Source organism: Candida metapsilosis, assembly GCF_017655625.1.
Source record: "Candida metapsilosis strain BP57 chromosome Unknown scaffold2, whole genome shotgun sequence".
Classification (NCBI taxonomy): Eukaryota; Fungi; Ascomycota; class Pichiomycetes; order Serinales; family Debaryomycetaceae; genus Lodderomyces; species Lodderomyces metapsilosis.
In genome coordinates, this window is record NW_027138160.1 from 2,568,231 (window position 1) to 2,595,656 (window position 27,426).

General features: G+C 37.5%; 9 protein-coding genes across 9 annotated transcripts; 2 read left to right on the top strand and 7 right to left on the bottom strand. All coding sequences in view use genetic code 12, as the record gives it.

Moving 5' to 3' along the window:
• Positions 1-46: 46 nt before the first annotated feature.
• Positions 47-1,699, bottom strand: CHR1 (RNA-dependent ATPase; the record flags this gene model as incomplete). The annotated part of the gene is made up of 1 exon (XM_067691490.1): positions 47-1,699. One exon carries the CDS (start codon positions 1,697-1,699, stop codon positions 47-49), a length of 1,653 nt encoding a protein of 550 aa, XP_067549850.1.
• A 201-nt stretch (positions 1,700-1,900) lies between these two features.
• Positions 1,901-2,587, top strand: I9W82_002616 (mitochondrial 54S ribosomal protein mL57; the record flags this gene model as incomplete). Its single annotated transcript, XM_067691491.1, has 1 exon — positions 1,901-2,587. The coding sequence occupies one exon, from the start codon at positions 1,901-1,903 to the stop codon at positions 2,585-2,587; it is 687 nt and encodes a 228-aa protein (XP_067549851.1).
• A 111-nt stretch (positions 2,588-2,698) lies between these two features.
• Positions 2,699-3,892, bottom strand: ASR1 (Asr1p; the record flags this gene model as incomplete). The annotated part of the gene is made up of 1 exon (XM_067691492.1): positions 2,699-3,892. The coding sequence occupies one exon, from the start codon at positions 3,890-3,892 to the stop codon at positions 2,699-2,701; it is 1,194 nt and encodes a 397-aa protein (XP_067549852.1).
• Positions 3,893-4,893: 1,001 nt separating this feature from the next.
• I9W82_002618 (BUL1) lies at positions 4,894-7,125 on the bottom strand (the record flags this gene model as incomplete). The annotated part of the gene is made up of 1 exon (XM_067691493.1): positions 4,894-7,125. The coding sequence occupies one exon, from the start codon at positions 7,123-7,125 to the stop codon at positions 4,894-4,896; it is 2,232 nt and encodes a 743-aa protein (XP_067549853.1).
• Positions 7,126-7,642: 517 nt separating this feature from the next.
• I9W82_002619 (BUL1) lies at positions 7,643-9,802 on the bottom strand (the record flags this gene model as incomplete). The annotated part of the gene is made up of 1 exon (XM_067691494.1): positions 7,643-9,802. The coding sequence occupies one exon, from the start codon at positions 9,800-9,802 to the stop codon at positions 7,643-7,645; it is 2,160 nt and encodes a 719-aa protein (XP_067549854.1).
• A 935-nt stretch (positions 9,803-10,737) lies between these two features.
• Positions 10,738-12,462, bottom strand: I9W82_002620 (TPN1; the record flags this gene model as incomplete). Its single annotated transcript, XM_067691496.1, has 1 exon — positions 10,738-12,462. The coding sequence occupies one exon, from the start codon at positions 12,460-12,462 to the stop codon at positions 10,738-10,740; it is 1,725 nt and encodes a 574-aa protein (XP_067549855.1).
• A 216-nt stretch (positions 12,463-12,678) lies between these two features.
• Positions 12,679-14,721, bottom strand: GSG1 (Gsg1p; the record flags this gene model as incomplete). Its single annotated transcript, XM_067691497.1, has 1 exon — positions 12,679-14,721. One exon carries the CDS (start codon positions 14,719-14,721, stop codon positions 12,679-12,681), a length of 2,043 nt encoding a protein of 680 aa, XP_067549856.1.
• Positions 14,722-18,432: 3,711 nt separating this feature from the next.
• RAX2 (Rax2p) lies at positions 18,433-22,302 on the top strand (the record flags this gene model as incomplete). The annotated part of the gene is made up of 1 exon (XM_067691498.1): positions 18,433-22,302. One exon carries the CDS (start codon positions 18,433-18,435, stop codon positions 22,300-22,302), a length of 3,870 nt encoding a protein of 1,289 aa, XP_067549857.1.
• Positions 22,303-22,453: 151 nt separating this feature from the next.
• Positions 22,454-27,214, bottom strand: PEP1 (type I sorting receptor; the record flags this gene model as incomplete). The annotated part of the gene is made up of 1 exon (XM_067691499.1): positions 22,454-27,214. The coding sequence occupies one exon, from the start codon at positions 27,212-27,214 to the stop codon at positions 22,454-22,456; it is 4,761 nt and encodes a 1,586-aa protein (XP_067549858.1).
• Between the last annotated feature and the right edge of the window lie 212 nt (positions 27,215-27,426).

Consider the following 27,426-nt stretch of genomic DNA (forward strand, 5'->3'; position numbering starts at 1 on the left):
TGTATTATAAACAATTGAGTACAAATTTTTTTGGGAAAGAAAGAAACTATGTACTGTGTTCCTCAGCTTGTTTTCTTCTTTTGGAAGCAGCTATCATCTCTTGCTTTTGTTTTCTCTTTTGCTTGATAACTTTTGGCACTGTACTAATCTTCTTTCGTTTCACTTCATGAGTTTTGATGTTTTTCTTTTCCTTTTTGCTAAGTTTACCCATATTTTCCATCCATTCACTGAAACCCAGCTCGCATCCTGACTGCTTCATGACATTGATAATTGGTTTGACGGCCTTGTCATCCTCTTTTGTGAAAAATGTAACTGCCCTACCTGCTCTTCCACCTCTTCCTGTCCTACCAATTCTGTGCACATATGCTTGTGCACTTTGTGGAACATCGTAATTGATAACCAAATTGACTCCTTTGAAATCCACACCTCTGGCAAGCACATCAGTGGTTATGAGAACCCAAATATCACCATTTTTGAATCTCTTGATTACTTCATCTCTTTGCTTTGGGGTCCTCTCTGCATGAATTACATCAACATTCAACTTGTCATAAACCAACTCATGAAACAAAGCTTTAGCTCTTGTTATAGATTGCAAGAATATTATAATTGGAGGTTTAAATTCTCCATTCTGTACCATTTGTCGGATTGCCAACAATTTACCCTCCTCGTTACCAGTGAAGATCAATTTCTGATCAATAGTAGTACTGGCAGCCTCTTTGTGACCAATAATTACCCTTATGGGGTCTTTCATAATTGAATGAGCCATTTCCTCAACTCCTGAAGGGATAGTAGCCGAAAACATTGATTTTCGTATTTTGACATTTGTCAAATGGTTCAATATTTCATCAGTTTGTTCTGCAAAACCATGATCAAACAACTTATCCGCCTCATCAATGATCAATTGTTCTACTTTGGACAAGTCGATTTTCTCATTCTTCACAATATCAATTAAACGTAATGGTGTGGATACGATTACATCATATTTTGATGCCTTCAAAATGTCATTGTTCAATTTGCTAGCTAGCTGCTTTGATAGTATACCAATTGTGAGATTCTTACCTCTGACCAAAGTTTCCAACTCTTGAAAAATCTGAACAGCCAATTCATTCGTTGGAGAGATGATCAACCCTCTTACTCCATGGTTTTTACCAACTTGCTTGGTAACAAGCTGTTGTATCAAGGGAATCAAAAATGCCAAGGTTTTACCCGAACCCGTTGGAGCACACGCAATCAAATCTCTATTAGATAATGTAATTGGTATAGATTCACATTGGATAGGTGTGGGTTCAATAAAGTCATTATCAATAAGGTTGGACAAAAGCTTTTTATCTATTTTGAATCTCCCAATCATATCTTCAAATGACCCTATAGGGATGGGGATATCATCACCAGTCACTTTAGATCGATGTAGGTTTCTATATTTTTGAGCATCTTCTTCATCTTGCAAGACCAAAAGGGGAGCTTCATCCTCATCTATTTGAGTAGTAGATTCCACCTCTGTATCTTCCTTCTCTGGCACATGTTTCGTGTGTTTTCTAGTGTGAAAGAAATCGGTTTCCTTCTCAACCTGATTCAAGATTGATTCCTCTTTATCCTTCTGGGATTTGTTTTGTTTGGATGACGGGAAAGCATAGTCAGTAGTCACGTCCTTTGACTTCCTCAAGGAAGCTCCTCTACTCAAAATTCTAAAGATATCCATGGGGTTTGTTGTACTTTGAAGGAGAGATGATCATCGCACTTTGAAAAGTCTCAACCCTTTTTTTCTTGAGAAAGACGAAGTACAGCGCTACCCACTCAGTTTGTCGTGAGAGAAAAATAAAAAAAAAATTTTTTTTTTTTGTTTAATAAATTTTCACCAAAAGCTCAAACGACCTCGTCCGAAGTTCCCTCCACAAGCGATATGAGTATACGACAAACTACTCGTTACACGAGTCGAAGTATAGGTTTTTGTTACCGTCCAACTAGTATCTCATTTAATAGATCCCTTTACTTACACCAAGGACCCAGAGTTGAAGGGTTGAAAAGAGATCCTAAAGAAGTATTTGTAAATCACAATGGCATAGATTATGAACTTAACCAAAATAACATTAAACACATTAAAACATACCTTGGATCGAAATATGAAATACCTGATGAAATAGCTTTGCAAATCATCACCCATAAATCATTTGGCAACGGTATCAAACCATATAATGAAAAACTAGCAGCAATGGGATCTAAATTATTATCATTGTTTGCTGCTAAACATGTTGTCAATAAACCAACAGAGAAAGATGCTAAACTCGTAATTGATGGTAAGAATTTGTCAATATTGGGGTCACGTATAGCAAAAGAACTTTACGGAAGAAAGTCGACAGGATATTTCACCAAACTTAACGGATTGAATGAAATTATGTTTTGGAAATCCAGGAATCCAACATTGAAATTTGAATCTAGTGGAGAATTGAAAGTAAGTTCACAGTTGCTATATAGTTTAATTGGTGCTGTCAATATCTATCACGGCAAAGCCAAAGCCGAAGAATTTATTAGCGATAACTTGATAAAGGGATTAGAGGAAGTTACCAAGGACCTTGTACATAGAGGGTAAATGAAATGAAAATCCGTTCATTAAAGAGTTTTTGTAGACTAAATCTTTTTACACTTTATTTCTTAAGAGAAATGTGAATTTTTAATTATACAACACTATACAAAAAGTAACTTATGATTTGTATTGAGACTTGGCAGCTTCGTAACCCTTGTTGAACTCATTGTGTGCTTCCTTTTGCAAGTGTTCTGGCAATTGAGCAATCTTTGAGTCCAAAGCATCATTACCAGTCTTGAAGGAGTGAGAACCAGCACCAGAGTGACCAGTTGATGAGCCTGATCCGTATCCACCAGCAGTAGTACCACTACCGGAGTGACCAGTGGAAGAACCGTGAGCACCTGATCCAGTGTTGGATGAGCCGTAAGCACCTGAACCAGTGTTGGAGGAACCATAAGCACCTGAGCCAGTGTTGGATGAGCCATAAGCACCAGAGCCGGTGTTAGAACCGTGAGTGCCTGAACCAGTGCTAGAACCGTATGCACCAGAACCAGTGTTGGAAGAACCATAACCTGGTTGTGATGAAGTGTTTCCACGGCTGTCGTAAGCACCAGCAGCACCACCTTCAGTAGTTGATGGAGCGTGTTTGTTAGCATCTTGATGACCATGGTGGTGTTTAGAACCGTGAGTACCAGATGAGGTGTTGCCATATTCACTTCCATCATAACCATGAGATTTAGCATTTTGGTTACCATAAGCACCGGTTGAAGCCGGTTCACTACCGTAGTTAGCAGATCCGTATTCATTGTTTGGATCTAATTTGGAGCTGTGAGCACCGTGTTGGCCAGAAGATCCATATGCAGCAGCACCAGCAGAACCAGTAGCGGCAGTAGAAGCACTGTGGTTACCAGATGAACCATGGTGGCCAGATGAAGTGTTGTCATAGCCCGATTGGGTTCCATAAGCATTGGAAGTGTTGGATCCGGATTGGTTTCCATATCCAGAAGAAGTGGTACCAGATTGGTTTCCGTATCCGGATGAGGACTTGTCACCATAACCAGAAGTGGAACCAGATTGGTTTCCATATCCTGAGGTACTTCCGGAATGGTTACCGGAAGTAGATGAACCAGCACCGTAACCTCCAGCAGCACCTGCACCTGCACCGGCAGCACCAGCACCAGCTGCGGTACCTGCACCAGAACCAGAACCAGAACCGGAACCAGACTTCTTTTGGTTGTATTCCTTGTACTTCTCTTGAGCTAAGTCAGTACCGGTTTGACCATCTTTTCCACCAGCATATTTACCAGCTTGTTCGTTGTAGTTGTCAACGTCGTCTTTTTTAATTCCTTTCAATTTGTCAGTTAATCCCATTTTGTAGTGTAGTTATATATTCTAGTTTGTTAATGTGAAGGAAGGAATTGTATTTTGATCAATTGGAAGGGCAATTGAGGTCTTATTTATATCATTTGGGGCTAAGTTTCACAGAAAAACTGTGGGTGAAATTTTATTCATCGCCACGTTTTCAATATGGTTGCTGTTGTGTATATACAAAGTAGTAGTTGCTGTTCTCTATTGTTTTTTTTTTTTATTTTATTTATAGATGACATAAACCCATACTACAATATACACACCCCCTTTTTTATATATTCTTCCTTTTGTAACCACTTTTGTACTCAATAGCAGTTTGTTTGCTATTTTCAGTATTGGATGCAAATAGAACTCATGAAGTTACTGTTGGTAAGTGGTCCATGTTCACCTTCTTTGTAATAAGCAAAAAGAGTCAATTGTTGTGGTTATAAGCCCAAGGCAAGGTACCATTAAAACCAATTGTGTAAAATTACATTCTCGGAGTTTCATCTGCCCCTCCCCCTTGCCTCGACCAATTTACTTGCTGCACTCGGAGGTCCCAACTGACCAATTGAGTGATCACAACATTTGTAAAAATAGAAAAGTGTGGTGTCTATGAATGTGTTCCATTGCTATTCGGAATTTCAAGTTCTCCTCCTCCTCCTCCTCCACACTTTTTGTGTCTGTTTAGTATTTTCCTTCGGTGACACAAAACTGCCATTACGTCCGAGAATTGCGTTGAGAATGTGGTTACGTAATTGGGCACAATTTCAAAGAGAATACCTGTGTGTGCGTGTGTGGCAAACGAATAGTACACAGCGTACTATTACGTCATAGTAGATATCAGCCGGTCAAGAAGACTTCTTTTGCAACATGGAACAGAGATGAGAGAGTGATTGCAACAATTCATGACCACGCCTTCCTGTTACTCAGCCACATCATTGCAATTGGTTATTCGAAGAAGATCTGTAGTTACTACTCAAGTGAGCCACATTCGGAGATAACATAAATTACGTCTATATACATTAACATTTCTCTATAACAACGGGCACTTTAATACGAGCGACGTGACCATTGCCCAATTCAAATGTCAATCTCAAATGATAAGATCGAGTCATAAAACAAGCCTGGAAATCAGGAACAAAATTGAACCTATTGTAAGAATTTCCTAGCGAATCACTAGCTGGAACTCCCTTGAGTGACAACGAAGAAAGATTAACTCTCAAATTAAACGAAGATGTAGCTACTCCATCACCGGTTGACCATGATATTCCGTTCCTTCTGTAATTGTATTTTTTACCATCAACTAGGATATCGTCAATTACTAAATTATTTAGTTTCTCATCGATTTTACAAATTGATTTCAAATCGTCAACCAATTGCTTCTCAACTTTAAAGTTTTCCAACCCAAGTCTCTCTGACAAGTGGGAGAGCTCTGTAGATTGTTTTTGAAATGGTCGAACAACGTTATTGGTGAATGTATCAAGATCAATGCCACGTTTGCTATTATTAGGATACTTATTGTAGATTAAACAGTGATTAAATTCAAGCGCAATGGGAACACTCATTGACCTCATTGTATGCACAACCAACTCTGCACCAATGTCTTTGATTGTTGGTGGTGGTGTCAGGCGTGTGTCTTTAGATGTAAATATCGTAGTTAACTCAATGGGAACGTCAAATTTCCAAGTCTTTTCCAACTCCTCTATCGATTCCTCTCTAAATCTACACGGTGGAATATATTTGACATGATAAGTTTCCTTTGGTGACTTGACTTGCAAAACACCTTGGTTTTTGAGACCAGTAATTGATCGTTTCATCAACTGGACAGAGACCTCGTAGTACTCCAATTTCCTCATGTTTGACTTGATATCCCTTATTGAATCTGCATGTTGGTAAGATTGAGTCATTTTAGCTGCCTCGATCTCCTCCTGTGTGAGATCAGGTGACAACTTGGGTTCTGATGTCGACTCCAATGCCTTTTCCAATTGCTTGCCAATATCAATTTTATCTTTCACTCTCTTCACCAAGTTATCATGCAACAACCTATTCTCAACCAACTTCATCAACCTCTCATTCTCAGTCAAAACATTTGAAGTAGGAACAACTCGAATGTAATTGGTCAACTCCTTCAAAATAATATATTCATCACCTTTGGAATTAACCAATTTGGCATTATCTTTATGCTTTGGAGTTACAATTTTCCCGAAATCGACTTCCCAAGTTGATTTTCTACCAATAAATCTCGCCATTACTCCATACCCAATGGATGTGTTCATGAATGAAAAATCTTTAATCCTGTTTAGATTTCTCTCTGGATAATGAGCAACTTCCCATCTAGATAATCCAATGGTTGGAGGTATTTCAACATGTTTGGATAAATTGTGATCACTGCATTCCGAATCAAGTAAACTATTGGGGATCTTGAATGAAAAGAATCGTTTGTATACTCGATGAGGCAAGATTTCCTTCTTTGGACTGAAGTATAAATATGTTCCATCTAATGGATCAACAGTGTTGCCGTGCTCACGTTTGTATGGACTGGTGGTTTCAGTTACAAATCTATTGATACGCGCTTCGTTCCAACTGGCATAAAAATCAAACATTTCTAGAAACCGACGTATCTTGACTGGTTCCAACTCTTGTGGTCTTTGTTCATTAGCAACCATAAAGTTGCCTTCAAAGATTAAATAAAACATATCCCATGGAATTGGTCTATCAGATGTGTTTTTAATGAGGATATACCCATTCAAAAGATCACCTTGCGTATATTCGTAAATTGAAGGGTCAATCAATTCTGGAGCTTTACCAGCGACGCCAATATCCTTTGTATAAAACACTTCTAATTGTACAGCTTTAGAAATCTCTTGCTTTTCAAATGTCATATTTGGCAATCGATGAACATTGTCCAATATAGTCTCCATCAAATTGGCATTTTCATCAGCAATAATCAAGGGAACATCGTCAATCGTTGATGTTGAGCTACTGGGCACCATACGCCGGCTTTGAGCCTCCGTTACCGAGGTTGGGGTAGTTGACGCGGCCGAGGAATGGACATCTTGTACATTAGCACTCTCGGTACTACCAGACCACTCGGAGTTGTTACAACTGTAAAGAGGTGGTGGTAAATCATCATCCTTTTCTTCCGGCACATTGATATTCATCCCGACAGTAGACGTGTACATTGAGTACGATGGTAGTATGGTGCTGATTGTCTCATCAAATGATTGCGTTTTGGAATATTTGGGTTTCGACATCTTGAGAAACTGGTGGAAGCGATGTGCCAATCGAGAATCAATAAACTCAGTAGACGGAGATGATTTGCAAAGTGGATGGAATAGTCACATTAAGTCATCTCTAAATGATACAGATTCAAAAATAATTTTTGTTTCAAGCCCGAATCCCTACTCAAGAATTTTAAACGAAACATTCTTCCTTGTATAACGAGATCTACAACTAAAAGATTCACAGAAGAGTAGTGGTGCTGTTACCGATACGACCTTCGCGGTATGACATAAGACTTTACTCACTTTGAAGCATGTAATACAAAACACTTTAACTACTTGGTCAAAGTACACGAACTTTCAAAATAGAAGGGTCGAAGACTTCTTTTACAAATATGGGACAGAGATGAGAGTGTTTGCATCAAATCATGACCATAACCTTCCTGTTACTCGGCCACATCATCTCCACCAAGCCCAATTGAGATAAGAGCTCAAGAGTATCCGGGATAGATACACATCCTGTAATTACATAATATTCAGTCTATATACATTAACATTTCTCTATAACAACGGGCACTTTAATACGAGCGACATCACCATTGCCCAACTCAAATGTCAATCTTAAATGATAAGATCGAGTCATAAAACAAGATTGGAAATCAGGAACCAAATTGAACCTATTGTAAGAATTTCCTAGCGAATCACTAGTTGGAACTCCCTTGAGTGACAATGAAGCAAGATTAAGTCTCACATTGAAGGACGATGTAGCCACTCCATCACCGGTTGTCCAAGTTATTCCATTCTTTTTGTAATTGTACTTTTTACCATCAACTAGGACATCATCAACCACAAGATTATTCAGCTTCTCGTCAATTTTGCAAATTGATTTCAAATCGTCAACCAATTGCTTCTCAATTTTAAAGTTTTCCAACCCAAGTCTCTGTGACAAGTAATAAAGTTCTGTAGATTGTTTTTGAAATGGCCGAACAACATTATTGCTAAATGTATCGAGATCGACATCACGTTTGCTATTATTAGGATACTTGTTGTAGATGAGACAGTGGTTAAATTCAAGTGCAATGGGAGCACTCATTGACCTCATTGTATGCACAACCAACTCTGCACCAATATCTTTGATTGTTGGTGGTGGTGTCAGGCGCGTGTCTTTAGATGTAAATATCGTAGTTAACTCAATGGGAACGTCAAATTTCCAAGTCTTTTCCAACTCCTCTATCGATTCCTCTCTAAATCTACACGGTGGAATATATTTGACATGATAAGTTTCCTTTGGTGACTTGACTTGCAAAACACCTTGGTTTTTGAGACCAGTAATTGATCGTTTCATCAACTGGACAGAGACCTCGTAGTACTCCAATTTCCTCATGTTTGACTTGATATCCCTTATTGAATCTGCATGTTGGTAAGATTGAGTCATTTTCGCTGCCTCTATCTCCTCCTGTGTAAGATCAGGTGATAACTTGGGTGCTGATGTCGACTCCAATGCCTTTTCCAATTGCTTCCCAATATCAATTTTATCCTTTACTCTCTTCACCAAGTTATCATGCAACAACCTATTCTCAACCAATTTCATCAACCTCTCATTCTCAGTCAAAACATTTGAAGTAGGAACAACTCGGATGTAATTGGTCAACTCCTTCAAAATAATATATTCATCACCTTTGGAATTAACCAACTTGGCATTATCTTTATGCTTTGGAGTTACAATTTTCCCGAAATCGACCTCCCAAGTTGATTTTCTACCAATAAATCTCGCCATTACTCCATACCCAATCGATGTGTTTATAATTGAAAAATCTTTAATCTTGTTCAAATTTCTCTCTGGATAATGAGCAACTTCCCATCTAGATAATCCAATGGTTGGAGGTATTTCAACATGTTTGGATAAATTGTGATCACTACATTCCGAATCAAGTAAACTATTGGGGATCTTGAATGAAAAGAATCGTTTGTAAACTCGATTGGGCAAGATTTCCTTCTTTGGGCCAAAATACAAATATGTTCCATCTAACGGATCAACAGTGTTACCATATTCACACAAGTATGGACTAGCTGTTTCAGTGACTAATCGATTAATATGTGCCTCGTTCCAGCTGCCGTAAAAATCAAACATTTCCAAAAACCGACGTATCTTGACTGGTTCCAACTCTTGTGGTCTTTGTTCATTAGCAACCATAAAGTTGCCTTCAAAGATTAAATAAAACATATCCCATGGAATTGGTCTATCAGATGTGTTTTTAATGAGGATATACCCATTCAAAAGATCACCTTGCGTATATTCGTAAATTGAAGGGTCAATCAATTCTGGAGCTTTACCAGCGACGCCAATATCCTTTGTATAAAACACTTCTAATTGTACAGCTTTAGAAATCTCTTGCTTTTCAAATGTCATATTTGGCAATCGATGAACATTGTCCAATATAGTCTCCATCAAATTGGCATTTTCATCAGCAATAATCAAGGGAACATCGTCAATCGTTGATGTTGAGCTACTGGGCACCATACGCCGGCTTTGAGCCTCCGTTACCGAGGTTGGGGTAGTTGACGCGGCCGAGGAATGGACATCTTGTACATTGGCACTCTCGGTACTACCAGACCACTCGGAGTTGTTACAACTGTAAAGAGGTGGTGGTAAATCATCATCCTTTTCTTCCGGCACATTGATATTCATCCCGACAGTAGACGTGTACATTGAGTACGATGGTAGTATGGTGCTAATTGTCTCATCAAACGATTGTGTTTTGGAATAGTTAGGTTTTGACATGTTGGTTGTGACAGCGATGTACCAATCAATGAATGTTCAGTAGAAGGAAATGTTTTCCAATTCATGTAGCGGATACATTTAAGCCAGTTTTAAATCATGCAGATTCAAAAATAATTTGCATGTCGAGCCCATATGACTAATCAATTTTTAGACGAATCATTTCTTCCTTGTGTAACCAGATCTACGACGCAAAAGAGTCACAAAAGAGTAGGGGCGACTTTTCCGATACTGGGCTTCGAGATTACTACACGAGGCTGTGCTCAGAGATGCGGTGGTTTGCTTTTAATTGTATTGGAAACTACTGTATGTCATGCAACAGTTGGTTTGTAAACTTCTCGACAAAGACTTAGGAGTTACCGGTGTGCATGATACATGAGTACTTTTATCCCGCAGGACCAGGAACAAAAGAGAGAGTCACATCGTATATACAGATGAATAATATTTCCTCTGATAAATCTCCTCTTCCTTATTACCGATTAGCAAAACCTTCAAAGGGAAGGGGAAGGATTTACAAGTGAACGGCGGAAACCGAAAAAAAGTATTTGCCCCGTACATTGTTTCCGCGCTAACACCGCATTTTATTTAACTTTCTTTTTGCGCGGGATGTTTTCGGTTCGGTTTACGGAAGAAGTATTGTTGTTCTATGACATTCCACTTGGTTCTTTGATTGAAGTTAGGCGAGGCTTTTGAAATAGTTCGATACCAATGACTCAGCTACTAAAAGCTCTATGGAACATTACGGGTAAGCTCATTTATGAAAAGTGACTCATTAGAAACCAAGAAATTTCTTGGTACGCCTTACTCTTCATACTCACATTTTCGTCTATTACATTATTCTATGAAAAACATAACTAACACAATCCTCACCTCTTGCAATACTTTAACTCAGCATATCTCAACACGGGGAAAACAAGCCCGCTGAACCCCATACATAGCCACATGGCAATATCACCACCATGCTCACCACCAATCCTACGTGCAACTGGGCCAACCCAGTATGTCTGAGACATACCGACAGCGGCACCAGTAGCTCCAATTAGGAAAGATGCCGTGGCGGCCCATCCGTGGGATAATTTATCGTAGTCATTCCATATTCTGAAATTGTAGTGGTGTCTGCGGGGACGTAGTTGAGTTGACTTGGTATCGTCCATTTGGTATTCTATATCGACTTCATTGCCAGATGACGTTGATGCTGTCGATGGCGCGTGATTTGCTCCATCTTTGGCAAATTCCAATTCATATAAATGTTGAAATTTGTCAGTACGGAAAATCGTATTTTCCTCAAGCAACAAGATAAAATACATTGAAATCCAATAACCGATCATGGGTAAGAAATTTCCCAAAATTGTTGAAAATTGGTTTCTACCAACCAAAGCGGCAACCAAATACACAGCTGTAATTGCAATTGCCCATAACCATCTAGGAATCTTGGCAAACCCCGTACCCGCCAACTGTAGTCCAAATGCAGCTGAATAAGTATTGAGGATATTATTAGAAATCAATGAAAGGAAAATGACAACGAGAAGAAACTTGCCACCTCCACTCCATGGCTTAAATGCTTCATTTAGTAATCCACCCATTCCCCATTTAGCATATGCATCATCCCATGGCTTATATCCTAGTGCGACATTACCAATGAGTAATCCAGCAACACCGACAAATGTAGTTGGGATGAAAATACCTAATAACGTAATGCAGAAAACTTGTACATCTGGAGTATCTTCAGGAAACAAAATGTAGTAATCAGAAGCGATTCCACCCCAGGTGGAAGTGATTGAATAACATAATGAAAAGAAACTTAACCAGTTTCCCTTGATTGTAGCAGAATCAGTTATGGCATCACTTAAACTTAAGTATTGGAATTTCTGCGACGCAACGACATACAACAACAAAAATGCTAAATTGACAGGAATACTTAAAAGCGCCTCGACTCTCATCAACTGCTTAATCCCACCAATGGCTACCAATATCGTAACTCCAGCAATAATGACAATACCTGCCCATAATGGAACTCGATCATCACTCAAACTAGCCAAAATTTGTCCACCAACAACACAATTGACAACTGACCATCCAGTAACACCAATAATGTTAACCAAGGCAACTAATTTAACAAACCACCATCCAAAAAGAAACCTAGCACTAACCATTTGCCGGCATCCTGAACGTGGACCCATCATTGAACAATAAGCAGCAATAAAACATCCCAAAGTATGGCCCAAGAGACCCGCAATTAAAGTGTTGCGTAGCCCAAGTTCAAATACCAATGGACCGAGGTAGAAGGACGACATGGATGAAAGCCCACCACATGCGGAAAACCAGAATCCAATGACACTGATTAGTAATTTGGTCTTGTTTGTTGATCTTTCATTGGGTAAGATTCTGTCTATTCCTCTAGTTTCAACTCCAAGTGAATCTAGCTTCTTGGATGCAATGTTTAAGTAGTGAAAGATTGAGTAGTGTTTGGATGGGAGAAGTGATGTGGAGGATGATGTCGAAGATGTGGCTAGAGTTAAATCGTTTGTAGGAGAGAGGCCATTTTGCAGTTTGTCTATATCTGCCACCTTTATCTCTTCTCTTTTTGACATGTTGTAGGTAATGGTGGGAGTAGGAATATGGGGATATGATTAAAGGTATGGTAATGCCGCATCTCTTTATAAACTTTTTTTTTTTTTTTCTTTTTTTTTTGACTCCTCGTAATTTGACTCATATGGGAGGTATTGTGTAACTTGTACAACAGACAAAGGGGAATAAGAGTAAGCCCCAGTTTGACTATATGCTATTAAATCTATGTAATCAAGTTTCTATACGTCTCTAATTCTACTCAAAAGGTAGCCTTTTCTATTAAACCACAACTGAGAATCGTTGTCTATGGTGTCTTCCTTATCAGCCCCACCTTGATAAATCTCCAATACATTGGGTAAAAGTCGTTCAATTTGCAGTTTTGACTTTGCTTCAGACCACTCATTCATTGCAAGCAAATACCATAAAGCTGATGTTCTAAATTTAGTCAAACCCATAGATGAGCTAGTGGGTGCAAGTTTAAACTTGTTTTGATACATTCCTTCTTCTTCTTCTTCTTCTTCAAGTGGATCGTTGATATCTTCCACAGACAGATCTGTAGTGTTGTATTTTCCGGATGTAATAAAAAAACGACCACTGTTGTAACCCAATCTTTCTAACAAAAGTGCTTTAATCACCGAGTATGGGGCATTGGCCATGGAAGTGTCGAAATCAACAATTAATTTATGCAAGTATTTCTCAATTAAGTCAAACCACCATATTGATTGTTGGTAAGTTTGACTCATCAGTAAAAGTAACTCAACAACGATTACAAAGCTTGCCAAACTGTAGCTTTTTAGGTTCAATCTGGATTTGAATGTGTAGGAGAGACTGTCCATGTATGGCTCAATGATGTCATGCTTGATTCGACGTAAGGTATTCCTATCAGGTGGGTTAGATGAGTTTGTGGTATGCTGTAATAAAAGCGATACGATGCACATTTCCTGAGTTGATGCAACATAAAGCCATGCTCGTTCATTACTATAATCTTTGCGTACAACATCATAAGTTGAATATGCATATTTGTAATCTCTAAGCATCAATGTCCAATCAGCAAGTTTTCTAGTCATTTGTTCGGGTGATGATTTGTAATACTGGTTTTCTCGATGATTAAATGAAGAATGATGTGATGAAGTTGATGTTGATGAGACTAGATTTGAGTCACTATTATTATTGAAAAGTTTTCGAGATGCTGAAAAGAATCGTCCTGTAATTGATTTCTTAGGTTGGAGTACTTGATCATCCCATGTGCGTACTTTATTTTGCATATGTGGTATGAGACACTTGTTTATGAATGTGTTTATTCCAAATTTGATAGAAGTATCAATGGATGCGGGCATGGAAAATGTCGAAGTTGCTTCATGGAGGGAAAGACGTTGTAGATGCTCTTCAATTGTACAATTTTCAATCAATGATAACGTAACTGGTTTTTCCTCATCATTTCCACTTGCCTTTACAGCTAGCAAAGTAGACTCTATATTCAACTTTACTCTGATATTCAGTTGAAAACTTGATAATTCACTAGCATTGTATTTTGTTGAATCAAACACCACAAACACATGCATTAATAAGTCATCAATTTGGAAATACTTGGGGAAATTGTAATTCCTAAACTCAACAATCATTTTACGTAAGTCATCTACTGAATCATGATCATAATCAATAACAAACACTTGTGCTACTGGATGATTAAATGTTTCAAACGCAGTTGGTCTATTTGTAGTGATGACTTTGTCAAGAAATGTCAAGTACAAATCTTTATCGTTATTTTCATCTTTAGCAGCGTGACGCAAGTATTGTTCTAATGAAGATACACGAAATAGTTGTTCCAATTGTGGAGCTTCTTGTACAATTGAACTTGGTATTTCACTTTTCGAAGATGAAGTCAGGTCTCTACTTGACACACTAACGCCATCATGACTTTTCCTGTGGTTCTGATGTTGCTGTTGCTGTTGCTGTTGTTGTTGTTGCTGTGCGGCAGTTACCGAAAGTATTTCCTGTATGGTAGATTCAAATCTAATGGGGAAATAGTCATGACTTTTCGTTATTAGTTGAGTATTGGTTATTTTGAACTGCTGGTTAGGTATTGCATTTTTGATGTTATTACCAAATGGTTTAAAAACTTGTAAAGTCGATGATATAGATGAATCATTGTCATTATTTAAAACCAGCTGAAAGAATAAATCAACATTATGTGATGATTGTAGTGAGACTAATGGTGAGAAAGAATGGTATAGTAGATGCTGTTTGGAAACCAGTGGATCCAAACCTTTGGGATAGTCCATTGAGCCTGGTGGTGTGCGTAGAGGGGGGTGTGGGGGATGGAGTGATTGGTTCAAATATGGGGTAAGGCCTTCGGAAAGGAAATATGATTTCTGATGTTTACACACACATTTTTTGTTTGGTGACAGGCACAAGCAAAAAAACGGAAAATTCAAATTGATTGGCGTATGTCTTGAAATATAAGTATGCGACATTGAGTTTTCACGACAATGATCCAAACATTCTCAACATCATAATCTCGACTTTTGAATGTATAGAAAAGTTCTCAACACAGTTAAGTGAAAGGTTTATCTCTCCTGGTATTTAAAAGAGAAGTGTTGCTAATAATTAAAAATTTGCATGTAAATTAATCCAAACAGTATTATATTTAAAGAAGTAAATCCCACTCGTACTTACAATTACACCACATATAAGAACACATTACATTAGGCAAGGGCGAACCCTTTTTTTTTTTGCCCTACCACTCCTACCTCCTCTTCGCTCTTTTGTTTGTTTTGCTTGTTTACCTTCTTTTTTACGTGAACTCCTCCCTATATCATACTTCGTTACACAAACATTGAACTGCACCATCTTCTTCTGAAAATGAGACAACCAAAACAACCAAACCTTTGAACAAAAGGAGAGTGAGAGAGAGGTTACATCACCTATGGGTAACAGAAGAGGACGAATGTTACCCTTTCATTGTACTAAGTATGCGCAAGAGAGAATAGTTACACATCTGTTAGCACCTCGATTTTTTTTAATGTGAAGTATCCTAATTAGGAAGACTACTGCGGTAATGGATGAAAATAAAGTAATCTTTTCCCTATTTGGGAAGAAACAAAAGAAAATCACTTTTTGTAAAGATTTTACCCCCTGCCGCAAAAAGTATATAAATAGGACAATTTCCGCCTCTCTACCAAATTCTTACACTATACACGGCATTAAATTGTTTTGCTATGTCTTTTTGGGTTTTTCCTAACGAATTTGCGGTTGTGCTCTACTTCTGAGTAGCCATTCAATTCGATTTGTTTCTTGAACTTTAATCGCTTAGTTGATTCTAATAAAAAAATGCAGTTGATATTTTTCAACTACTTAATTACTAAAAGGGATTAAAAGTGGAGATCGTTACAGCTATATGTTTTCAAAGGCAAAAATCATTTACATGGTAAATACGTGAGAATGATTTTGTTACTTTTTGCAGTTGGAAGTTATAGCTCACGAATTCTGGGGTTTGGGTATGTTGATACTTTTAAGCGAAGGTATATCAACATACAGAGATTCCAGCACCCCTTTTTTTCAAAATCCTATTCCATGGACGTATTGATTATCTCTAAATTGGATTGTGTTGAAATGCTGTCCTCAAAATTTATCACTTCGCAATTGGCAAATTGTTCATGGTATTCTAATAAATTTAGTAAACTATTGTTATTTCTGTATAAAACACTATTGTAGTTATTTTGTAGTCTGCAAACTCTTTTTCTTATTCTAAAATCACAATTGCTTCACAGAGATGTTAGGTCTGAATTGTGACTCGTTGACGTGTTTTTCTGTACCAATGTTAAAGTGAAATTTCTCTCAGTCTTTTTCACAAACTATGACATTTCTTGCCACTATGAATTGGAAAGTGAGTACTTTTGACTGTAAACGAGTTTATATCGTGGTTGGTACCGATATCAATGATCCTAATATAAAACGTTTGATTTTATGACTAATGATACCAATTTTTGCAACCAAATTCCCACATTCTTTAATAAAAACTATGTAGGAATTATGTGCGTGTGATGCTACATTTGTAACACTCTACCAAATTTTTTAGAGAATATAAATAGGGGTTCAAATCTCCCCCTGATGCGAAATCTTACTTCCACCTCATCTTTATCTGGGAATTAGTTGCTCCATTTCGTTTGTAAATTCTAGCTTTAACGTATTGGTGAATGATTTCAAACATAGTTTCTTTTGTCGGAATTGGTTTGAAAAAGCTTTTTATGTATTCATAAGAGAGACACCAGTGGCCATTCCAAAGGCAGAAATCATTTGCAAGCCTGAATGATTTTGTTTTCAATCTGCAATTGGAATGGCTAATAAACCCTTCGGGTGTGGATTCGAGATTATGAAATTCCCCCCTCCATGTATTTAAGTTTTCATCTGAGTTGCATACTTTAAAGTATGCTGCTAGTGTCTTTGTTCGCAGTTGCAATTGTTTTTATTTGTTTTATGTTGAATGAGTGGCCCATTATTTTCCGGTACGTATAAACTGATAAGCTACTCAACTACATAATTTAATGATTAGAAACTTTGTTTAAAGTATAGTGTAAAAGAGACATGTAGATTCTTTGTATTGTAAACCAACCCCTATTAATTACTGCAGGAAAGGGAGGGCGAAAAGAAAAGTCGTCTGGCATGCAAAAGTAAAAGGTTTAAACCATGCATACGTTGATATAAATCATTGATGCGGCAAAAGAATGAAAAAAAAAAATAAAAAATAAATAAAATAAACCAGACAAAAGGTGATGGGAGTATCACAAAACAAAAGTATACGAAGAGAATTACCATCGCCTTGTAAAGAGACGAATGTAATATTAAAACAAACCTACACTATATTGCAGCAAACAAATTTCAAGGGATGTAATGATGTTACTGTAATTTTCTGTTTGCTTTAATTGCTAGATGTCACAATAGAATTTCACAGGTTTTTGTAACAATTGCGACTACTGATGATTGCATTATTTTCTCTACTTTGTATTCGTTCTGTCCCAAGAAGCAAGAGTAGTTTTCTGATTTGTGTTTCAGCTCATTGGTCTCAGGGGCAGGGTGTTTCAAGAGAAAGACCAATACAGCCGTTTTAAATACATTCAAACTAATCGTTAATGTACATTTTCATAAAACAAAAATATGAAACAAATTTAATACACACAGAGCAGACACAAAATCATAATTTGCATATACTACTTAAGTTGATGTGCATTGTATTAGTCGAAAATGTAAACAGTGGATCACTCTTACAGGCAGACAAAAACATTTTAAACAACACAAACTAACACGTAAACCAAGACACAAAATGTAATATATTACAATAGATCAATTAAAACGCAGACACCAATATGTAAACAGACAGAAAAAAAACATCAAACAATAGTAAACACACAAACACAGACACATATATAATATAGACACACACACACGAAATTAAAAACAAAACCAAATCTGACACACACACGAAAAAATTAAAAAATTAAAAAAAAAATTAAAAAATTAAAACAGAGGATTCTGATTTTTTACAACACAAGTTTTCTTTTCCTCTCTCTCTTCAACACAAGGTTGTTTAAAGACATCATCACACCAAAGGAAACAACTCCCTTCACTGTCACCCCCATCACATTGAGTAGCTTTACAACACACCACCATCAACTAAGTAAGCTTACTTGTCCACTCTTTTTAACACAACAACGAAAGGCTTTTTTTTAACACCAAAGATTTTTTTTTTCGTTCAATTTTTTTTAAATCACCAGTTTTAACAAAAAAAACACAGCACACAGAGTTCCCCTAGCATGGGTGGGTTTAACAATATATTACTACAGATCCTACTACTACTACTACTAAAATGTCTGAAAGTACTAGGTGATTCAAGCTCACTATTTCAAAATGTCAGTCAGCCACAGCTAGATTACAGTTCAATTGGAGACCGAATAGGCTTCTTTGGATCATTCTCAGCTGTAAGCTTTTACAGTCATATGGGAGCATCTGATCAACTCAGTTTACCTTCATCTGACACATCGAAAGACAGTTCACATCGAAAGCGAGACGATTCATCATCAGACTCAAGCAGTCTTTACCTTCAAGACCCCACAAGTAATTACAACAAAAAATTTGCAGACCTAGATGGTCCAATTAATCAACTATATAAAATTTCTGACGACGCCGTCATATTCAATGGGGATTTCACTACATTTAATGGTAAACTGGTGAAATCTCCCTTAATTTATAACATCACTTCAAATTCAACCACTGATATAATAACAGACGACGATAAAGTGGATGGACATATCAACACCATATACATTGATAATGACCTAGTCTATCTCGGAGGTAATTTTACCTACAACAATACTGTTGGAGCAGCAATTTACAACATGAAATCAAAGAAACTTTCATCTACCTTGTTTCAAGGATTTGGCCACAACGCCACTATCAACTCAATTGCCAAAATAGCAGACAATGACGACAAGTCCTTGGGATCGATTTTATTTGGTGGTTCATTCAACACATTAGGATTATCAGATCTACTAATACATAATCTGACCAACAATTCAACACGTCATCATAATGAAACCAACTCAACTATAGTAAATGCAGAACAACAAATCTCCCTAAGACATGGTTTATTTACAGCTGTTAACGGACAAGATGATAGTGACAACTCACTTGTTATTTGTCCATCTGAAAACCATGTATGGCAAGCTGCACCAAATTCAGGTGCCGAATGGAAAGTTGAACTTCCCGATGAAATGAAAGGAATAACACCAACCAAGGCACGTATCTACATACCTGAAAACAACAATGGTATCAAGTTGTTTAGAATTTACTCCTACCCCAACAATGGTATCATGAATTTAACCTACATTGATCCAGAAACCAATGAGTTGAAAAATTGTGATGCATGGTGTCCCTTGACAGCATTTGATCAGTTGAATGATCACATTGAGAGAAACATTGATAACGCAACAGACCTAAACCAAGATGATGTTTTTGTTGACGAAGATGATGGAACTTACTTTAGGTATTACGACCCCAGCACTAAAACCAAAAATCTAGGGTATGGTTCTAATTTCCAAGAATTTGCATTTATAAACTCCATTAGTTTTGATTCAATTGGGATAACTATTATAGATTGGTATGGTGAACAAGGTGCATTTTCCGGATTTGAATTGTATCAAAACTCAATACAAGTTTTTGGAAATAACACCTTGAACGAACCCAACTGTGGCAGTGATTTTGGAAAAGATAACAACAACTACGCCGAGATTGTCTCTGGCGATTTCCAATCTGTCAGGAATATCTCACCTGCTGTCACAAACACCGACTATATGGTTAGTTACGACACGTCAGCTAAGATTGTATTATATCCAAATGTATCTTATTCAGGAGACTATTCGATTATAATGACCACTCCAGGTTGTGCAATTGATAATTCGTGTGCACAAAGATCCATTGTTAATGTTACCGTGATTGGTAATGATGGCGATATTTTATCATCCAATTTAATTTACCAAAACAATGAAAATGTCAAATTCGATTTTTTGTACGAAGGACATATGAAGGGGTCAGATGATAGTTCCAATAGAATTGAAGTACTGTTTCATGAACCTATCACTCAAGGAGCATCCAATCCATTCATGGTTATTGACAAAGTAGTTGCAAATATTATTTCATTGGATCTGTATTATGACCGTAACAATACTAATCACACAAAAAGTTCATTGAGGTCAAACTTGAGCAAAATTGAATTGAATGGATTGTTTGAATATTCTTTGGCCAATTTCTCCAACTTTGATGAAAACTTGGTACATTACAAGATAAACAACAAGACATACTTGAGTCCAAACAATACTTATATTGGCAATTCATCCATCAACTTGTTGAGTAGTCGACTTTCAAATGAGTCTGTTATTGATGAGATCAATGTCCACGATGATTCATTATTCCTCCTTGGCCAGTTTGAATCGGATAGTCGTAATTTAACATTGTCAAATAACAATTTGGTCACATTGTCTTTGTCGTCTTACAACACCACATCAAATGAATCGAATATTGATTTACCAACGACATTAAGAAAGAGGGATACTCATAAATTTAAAGATGCAACATTCAACAACACTATAGCAAAGACATTCACTGTTGACAATGGGTTGTTAGTACTTGGACAGTTTAGTATATCAGATGCTACAATTAAGGATCTTTCAAACGAAAATGATACTGTCTCACTGGCTAATAATTTTGCAATCTTGTCTAAGGATAATCAATGGTTTGGGTTTGGAAATGATTATGAAGATGCCGAATTTGATCAGTTTGCTGATTTCAGGATTGACGGAGTGGAATATTACGTGTTTTCAGCACAAGGTTCAATCTTCAAGACATGGGACAATACCAATTTCAAATGGTCAGATCGTCAGTTCAACTTGACCCAAGCAGCATCATTAACTTCGCTGTTGCAAGTTCTTGGAGGGTCTGGATTTAGTGTCATGGACTACTACTCTAATGATCAAGCATATATCAGTAATGGCAATTTTTCCAAGTTTGGTATTGATGTTTCCACAAATGAGTTTAGCTACATCTCAAAATCATTTTATGTAAATGATTCAATTAGTGTGATTGGTGGAAAGTTTAACTCAAACGATGTTGAAAATGTTGGAATCATCAACAACAAGGATCCATCAAGTACTATTCAATCATTGCAAGGCGACCTTTTATGGGGTGATGATACCATTATTCAGTCATTATATGTCGATAGCAATAGTGAGTATTTATTCATTGGTATGAACTCATCAGTTTCTATTGGGGATCAAAATGTTACAGGGCTCGTTATTTATGATTTGATAAATGATACATTTGCATCGTTCCAGCCAGCAACCCTTTCCAATAGTAATGGCGATCCAATCAGTGTCAACTCAATAGTGTTGTATGATGATGGTAATAGGTTGCTCGTTGGTGGAGATTTCGATTCTGCTGGATCATTGGGTTGTAAATCCTTGTGTGTTTATGATCTTGCTAATACGAGGTGGTTGGATCCACAAAATGATAATACGCGTCTGACTTCCACCATTGGTGGTGTCGTTACCGATATGAAATTTCACACTTCGAGTCGTGTGCTCATTTCAGGTAAGAATTTGACTCTTGATAGCAAAGATGTTATTTTCCTCACGTATGATTTCAAAAGTAGCTCATTTGCTTCTGAATCGTCGTTGAATGCATTGAACAAGCCAGTTAATCGATTCATTTTGAATGATCGTTCAAATAGTGATCTGACTGGTAGAATGATTGCAATGGGAGATGATTTCATTTCGGGATTTGATGGATCCAAGTGGTCCAATATTGATCTGGCAATTGATTATGACAACACTACAGTCTTTCACGACTTGAAATTGTTGACGTTATCAAAATCATCGTCTTATAATGGACAATTGTTCGATAAGGGACGCATATTGCTAGTTGCTGGAACGTTCCCATTAAAGGACTATGGCCTCGTTAATATGGCATTGTACAATGGTACATCGTGGATCCCATACGTTTACACCACATCCCCACATTCATCATCCACAATAGGAGACGTCAAGACGATCCTAATTGACGATTATTATCGTCTTCAATCATCAGATGATTTGAAAAACTTGCATAATTACTTGTCCAAGGGTAAAGTTGTTGGTATTTCATTAGCTTGTGCTTTGGGATCGACTTCATTGTTTGGAATCTTGTATTTGATTCCATACCTTGCGTTGTTGAAGAATAGAAAGGGATATGTGCAAAGAATTCAAGAACAGGATATGATTGATAGTGTTAATCCGGAAGATTTATTGCATGAGATTGATTTACAAAGAGAGAAATAGAGAGGAGTGGAAAAAGAGAAAAGAAAAGAGCGGTGTGTGTTTTCTTCTATGTATATTACTTTTTAAAAACTTTTATATAATGTATGAGGCGTTCTTTATGATTCAAACTAGATTGATAATGTATATTTTTAAAAGTGTACACGGGAGGAGTCTACTTTGAGCTAGATTCAGCATCTCTTGATGACACTTTATCAACATGATCATCTTCATCATCGATATCAAAAAGTCTTTCATTGTCTGATGACGCCTTTGATTTCTTATCATCATCATTAGATTCTCCTGTTTTGTTTCCTCCATTTGATGATGAGCCACCCTCGACTCTGCCTCCACCCGATCCAAGATCCTCCAAATCATCATCATACTCAAAATCATCATCTCTAAACACATCACGACGATCAAACTGTTCCTGACTCAATCTTGCACCATGTGCCAACTCCTCATCGACATTATCGTCAAAATCTCCAAACAAATCATCTTCATCGTCATCAGGTATAGACACATAGTTTCTTGCCCCCACTTGTCTCCTAAACACAACATTGCCAATTTTTTCCAAAACTTTACGATCAATCTTGCGTATTGTTTTGAACGTGGCAAAAACCACCGCGGCTGCATAAACACCACCTTTAACAATCTTATTGACAACAACATCAACTTGATTATCTTCAATTGGATTAAACCCTTCATCGAAATCTTGATCGTTTAATCGAATTTGACCTAATCTTTCAAACCCACCATTACGACGAACACCACGATCATAAACAAACCAAGTGGCACCAAGAAAGATACACAATGGAATGAAACTGAGGAAAAACAATTTACCACCCTTGATTTCGCGGCCATAATATTCATTAAATTCTTGTTCTTTTCCAGGACATGCATGTGGACTAAAAGTGTCATATTGTTTGCCTCCTGTGCATGTTGAAAGGGGGATTTTCCTGTATCCGGTGGTGTCAAAGTATTGGAAAGCTCCTGGTTTACTACACATATCCTTCTTGCGATCACTAGATGACATACCAGCCACCAATTTACACGTATTGTCCTTGACATCGCGGTAGTAGTTGTAATCACATTCGTAATCGCGTCTGGTGCACGGACAGTTCTTGGTGACCTTGAAACCTTCAGATAAGGGAGCAGCACCAATAAAACAATCGTTGTGACCCATGGCACGACGCAAGTATTGTGATTGGTGTCCGAAAAGACAGTTGTCGGGGGTGTTGGGGTGAGATGGGGACCAGTATTCATAGTCGTCGGAGTCAGGATGATCGAGATCCAATTGACATTGACGTTGATAAATTTCTGTGAAATCGATTGCATATGATAATGTGTCTCTGGTGTCTTTTGGATGATGGGCAAATATGAGGAATTTCCTAGATGTATCTGTGGGCACCGTGGCAAGGTCGAGTATCTTGACTGGTTTGTCGGCGAATTGGTACTCGTTCCAAGAATTACCATCATCGAGTGAGTACAAAAGCTTGTTAGTCTCTCCAGTGGCGGCAATCAAGGTCAATATTGTACCTTGATCACCATATTCCCATTGGTACACTCCTTGTTGGACTTCCTTCCACGTGATACCACCATCAGTACTTAAAAAGGTGGATGCAGATGCAATATCGTCCAAATATTCACCAACATTACCAACACCAATCAAGAACCCAACAGCTGACCCAGAAGAGTATGTATCTCTATAATCAGCACGTTCGGTATATCCATGTAAATGTAACGCACACTTTTCAAGTGGCTTGCCATTACATTCATACTTGTTTCCCTTTGAGTCAACTGTTGGTGGAATCAAGTAGTCCCATTCACTTCCGTCATTCCTCGAAATAAGTGTTTGCAACTTCTTTTCCCCCTTTCCATCTTTATAATTCGCCACGATATTGGCCAATATTGTACCTTCCAATCCATCAATGCGATCAAAGTCAACATACCCATCTTCATTCCTATTGACGTGCTCCAAACTTGAAACGAAATAGGTACCATTGGAATTCGACTTCAACAATGATCCATATTCAAATCCAGACTGCGAACTAGTAGTAACATGCATAAAAATTGAGCCTGTAGAAGAATCCAAAACAGTGTAAGCTTGATGTGGCTCTACTTTAAGATCCTTTGGGAAATCAGCATCTGCAAAGATTTTACCATCCACAGTTACCTTCGCCTCGAGTGCTCTATCCTTGACGACAGCAACAACCACATACCTGTCAGAAGGAGCATAGCCAACAATGTCATCATAAATCTTTTCTGCACTCTTCAGTCCATCTATCGAATACAAGCTCTTTTTGCCATCACTTTCAATCTTTGTACAAAAGATTAAATTTTCAGCTGGTTTTTTGAAAAATGGTCCCACGTAATCACAAGCAACAACATCATCCAAAATCTTTTTAAAGGACTCCCCGGAGTTGGTAGTGACATAAGCTGAGGCTTTACAATTTCTTTCACCACGATCACATTCACCGCCAAGCCACAAGAATTTAGACGCATCTGTCTTGTGGAAAGCAACGGCTTTCTTTACAACAGGAACAAATTTATTTGGTGTAGTAATTTTGTGAAACGTCTCAGCTCCATCTTCTGAGTAATATTGAACTTCGTTATCGGAAACAAGAACAACTTGACCGGATATTAATCCAATGTAAAACCCAAGGATTTTGTCGTCAATTGGCGCTTTTACAAAATCAACACCACCATTATTGGACACCCATATGCTATCCTCATTAGTCTTCATGACAATATTATCTGCAAAGGCTTTGTCACTGCTGTCAACATAGGCGTATTGCAAAAGTTTCCCTTCAAAGTCGTTGGAGGTGACTTTTATTCCTTCAGTATCCCCACTTGGATCATCCTTTGGCTTTGTATAATCAGAACATTGAAGTTTTTCTTTGGTGGCAAAATCTGACAACTTCTTATTTTTCAAATCACACAAATTACCATTGATCTTGTCCTTGTCATAAAGTTCAAGAACACTCTTTGATTGAGATTCACATAATTTTGCAATAATCTTTGGATCAGGAACACAATGACCACCACCTTTTTCACTTTGCTTAAAACCTAATGCACACTCGAAATCCCTTTCAGTACATTGACATGGCTCTTCATAGACATGGACATCCTCAAATAATTTAGCAACAAAACATTCAGCATCTTGTTTTCTTCTTTGGAATTTCTCTTTGTGGCCATACACACAGAGTTGTTCATTGTCTGGAACCTGTCTAGCATAAATCTCTTCAAAGTCGCTATCCTTACAAGTCTTGCCATTGTAAGCTTTGGAAAAATCAATGTGATACAATAGCTCCTTATCATCACCTTCGCGGAAGTCTGGTTTTATTCCATGGATAAGAAATTTCCTAGCAGACCCATCGACGGAAGTAATAAAATCCAAAATGTAAACAGCATCCTTGACTTCCATTTTCTCCCAGTCCTTACCTTGATTTAATGAGTAGTAGAAATAATTAGCCGGATCAGTCTTTTTCACTCCAGAATAAGGCATTGCGATGATTACATTTCCTTGATCAGCAAAGGAAAACACGCAAGCTTCCTCCAACGCCAAGGTCCAAGAGTATCCACCATCACGGGACACAAATGTTTTCATTTCACTAAAATCGTGGCTAAGATGTTTACCTTCAGTTCCCACTCCCATCAAGATTCCTGGTGTTGGTCCAGTAACAAATTTCCCCTTCCCACCAAGCTCACTAAATGACCATAAGTGTACTGAACAATCATCTTCAAGTTTACAACCATCACTATTCAGTTTTAAGGGAATCCAATCATCACCATCATTAAATGAATACTTTGTAACCAAATCTTTTGATTTTCCACCACCAAAAATGATATCCAAGAGCGATTTCGGCGAGTCTTCCGTACTTTCAACTTGAACATCAGCAAGCCAAGCTCCATCAATGTTTTCCACTTTCAATACAACATCACTAGCGATGTTGCTGAGAACTTCGGTGAAATGTAAACCTAAAGAATCTGATCTAAACAATTTTGAAGCACGCGAAGTACCTCTTCCATATGACATAGTCAGAAGGAATAACGATGATGGTGAAGAAGCGTGGAATGACATTACACCATACTTTACGTCAACTTGTAAGTCAGCTTTGAGAAAATCTTTGCCATCTTTCGACACATACATGTCCACTTTGGATTTCTCATTAAACTTGTCGTTTCTCATCACAACGGTCATGAAATTTTCTTCCACCTTGATGTCAAGTATTGCCCCACTCTCAGCTTCAGCCAAATTGAACCCCTGTATGTTCTTGCCAAAATCATCAGATTTATAAAAACGGGATTTAACAATGTGCTTATGTGAATTGAGTTCATTTTCTGAACAATAGATGGTTTGCGGGTTCCCTATTGTGGATTCCTTCGTGGCTCTTGAAAACCTACAAACATGAGCATTCATTGGTAATTTTTTGGACGCCGACTTGAATCCGTCCTTTGTATAATGGAATACATGCTGGCACCTGTGATCATACTTTTGATCAGGACATTGGTAATTCGACATGAGTAACAAATTTGGATCGGCGGCATTAAATTCTAATTTTGGAATTGAAGCCAATCCATCACCATCAAAGTCATAAACATCGGATGTGAATTTTGACCACGATTTACCAGCATCATTCGTTACAAAATGATTTTTGGTCATTGTTAATATAAATGCTCGGCTTTTAACAAATGGATCAAATTGAATATTCACAACTTTATCCTCAATTCCTTTGACCGGTTCAAACAGCTTTCCATCATCAAAGGAAATAAATGCTTTTCTGTCTCTCAAGATTAAAATATTTGATGAATCATCGAAATACCTTATCAATCTGGAAATTGAGTCTGACTCAGTGACTGATATTTCTGGTTCAAAAGCACAGACTATGGAAAGCCATGAGCTTAATAGTAGAAGAATAGACGTATATTTCATGGCTTCTGATCTTTTGATAGTTAATTGTGATCCAATTACTGGTTCATCTGTATTTTGATGCCTGTTGTAGTTTTAGAAAGTGTTGACTATAGAAGTGGCTGGAAAAAGCCTTGTCAATTTTTTTTTTTTTTTCTTCTTCGTTGACAGTAGTCTCTATATGCATCACAAAAAGTGGAGTTTACTAGATTACTAGGCACTCGATTACATCTCTA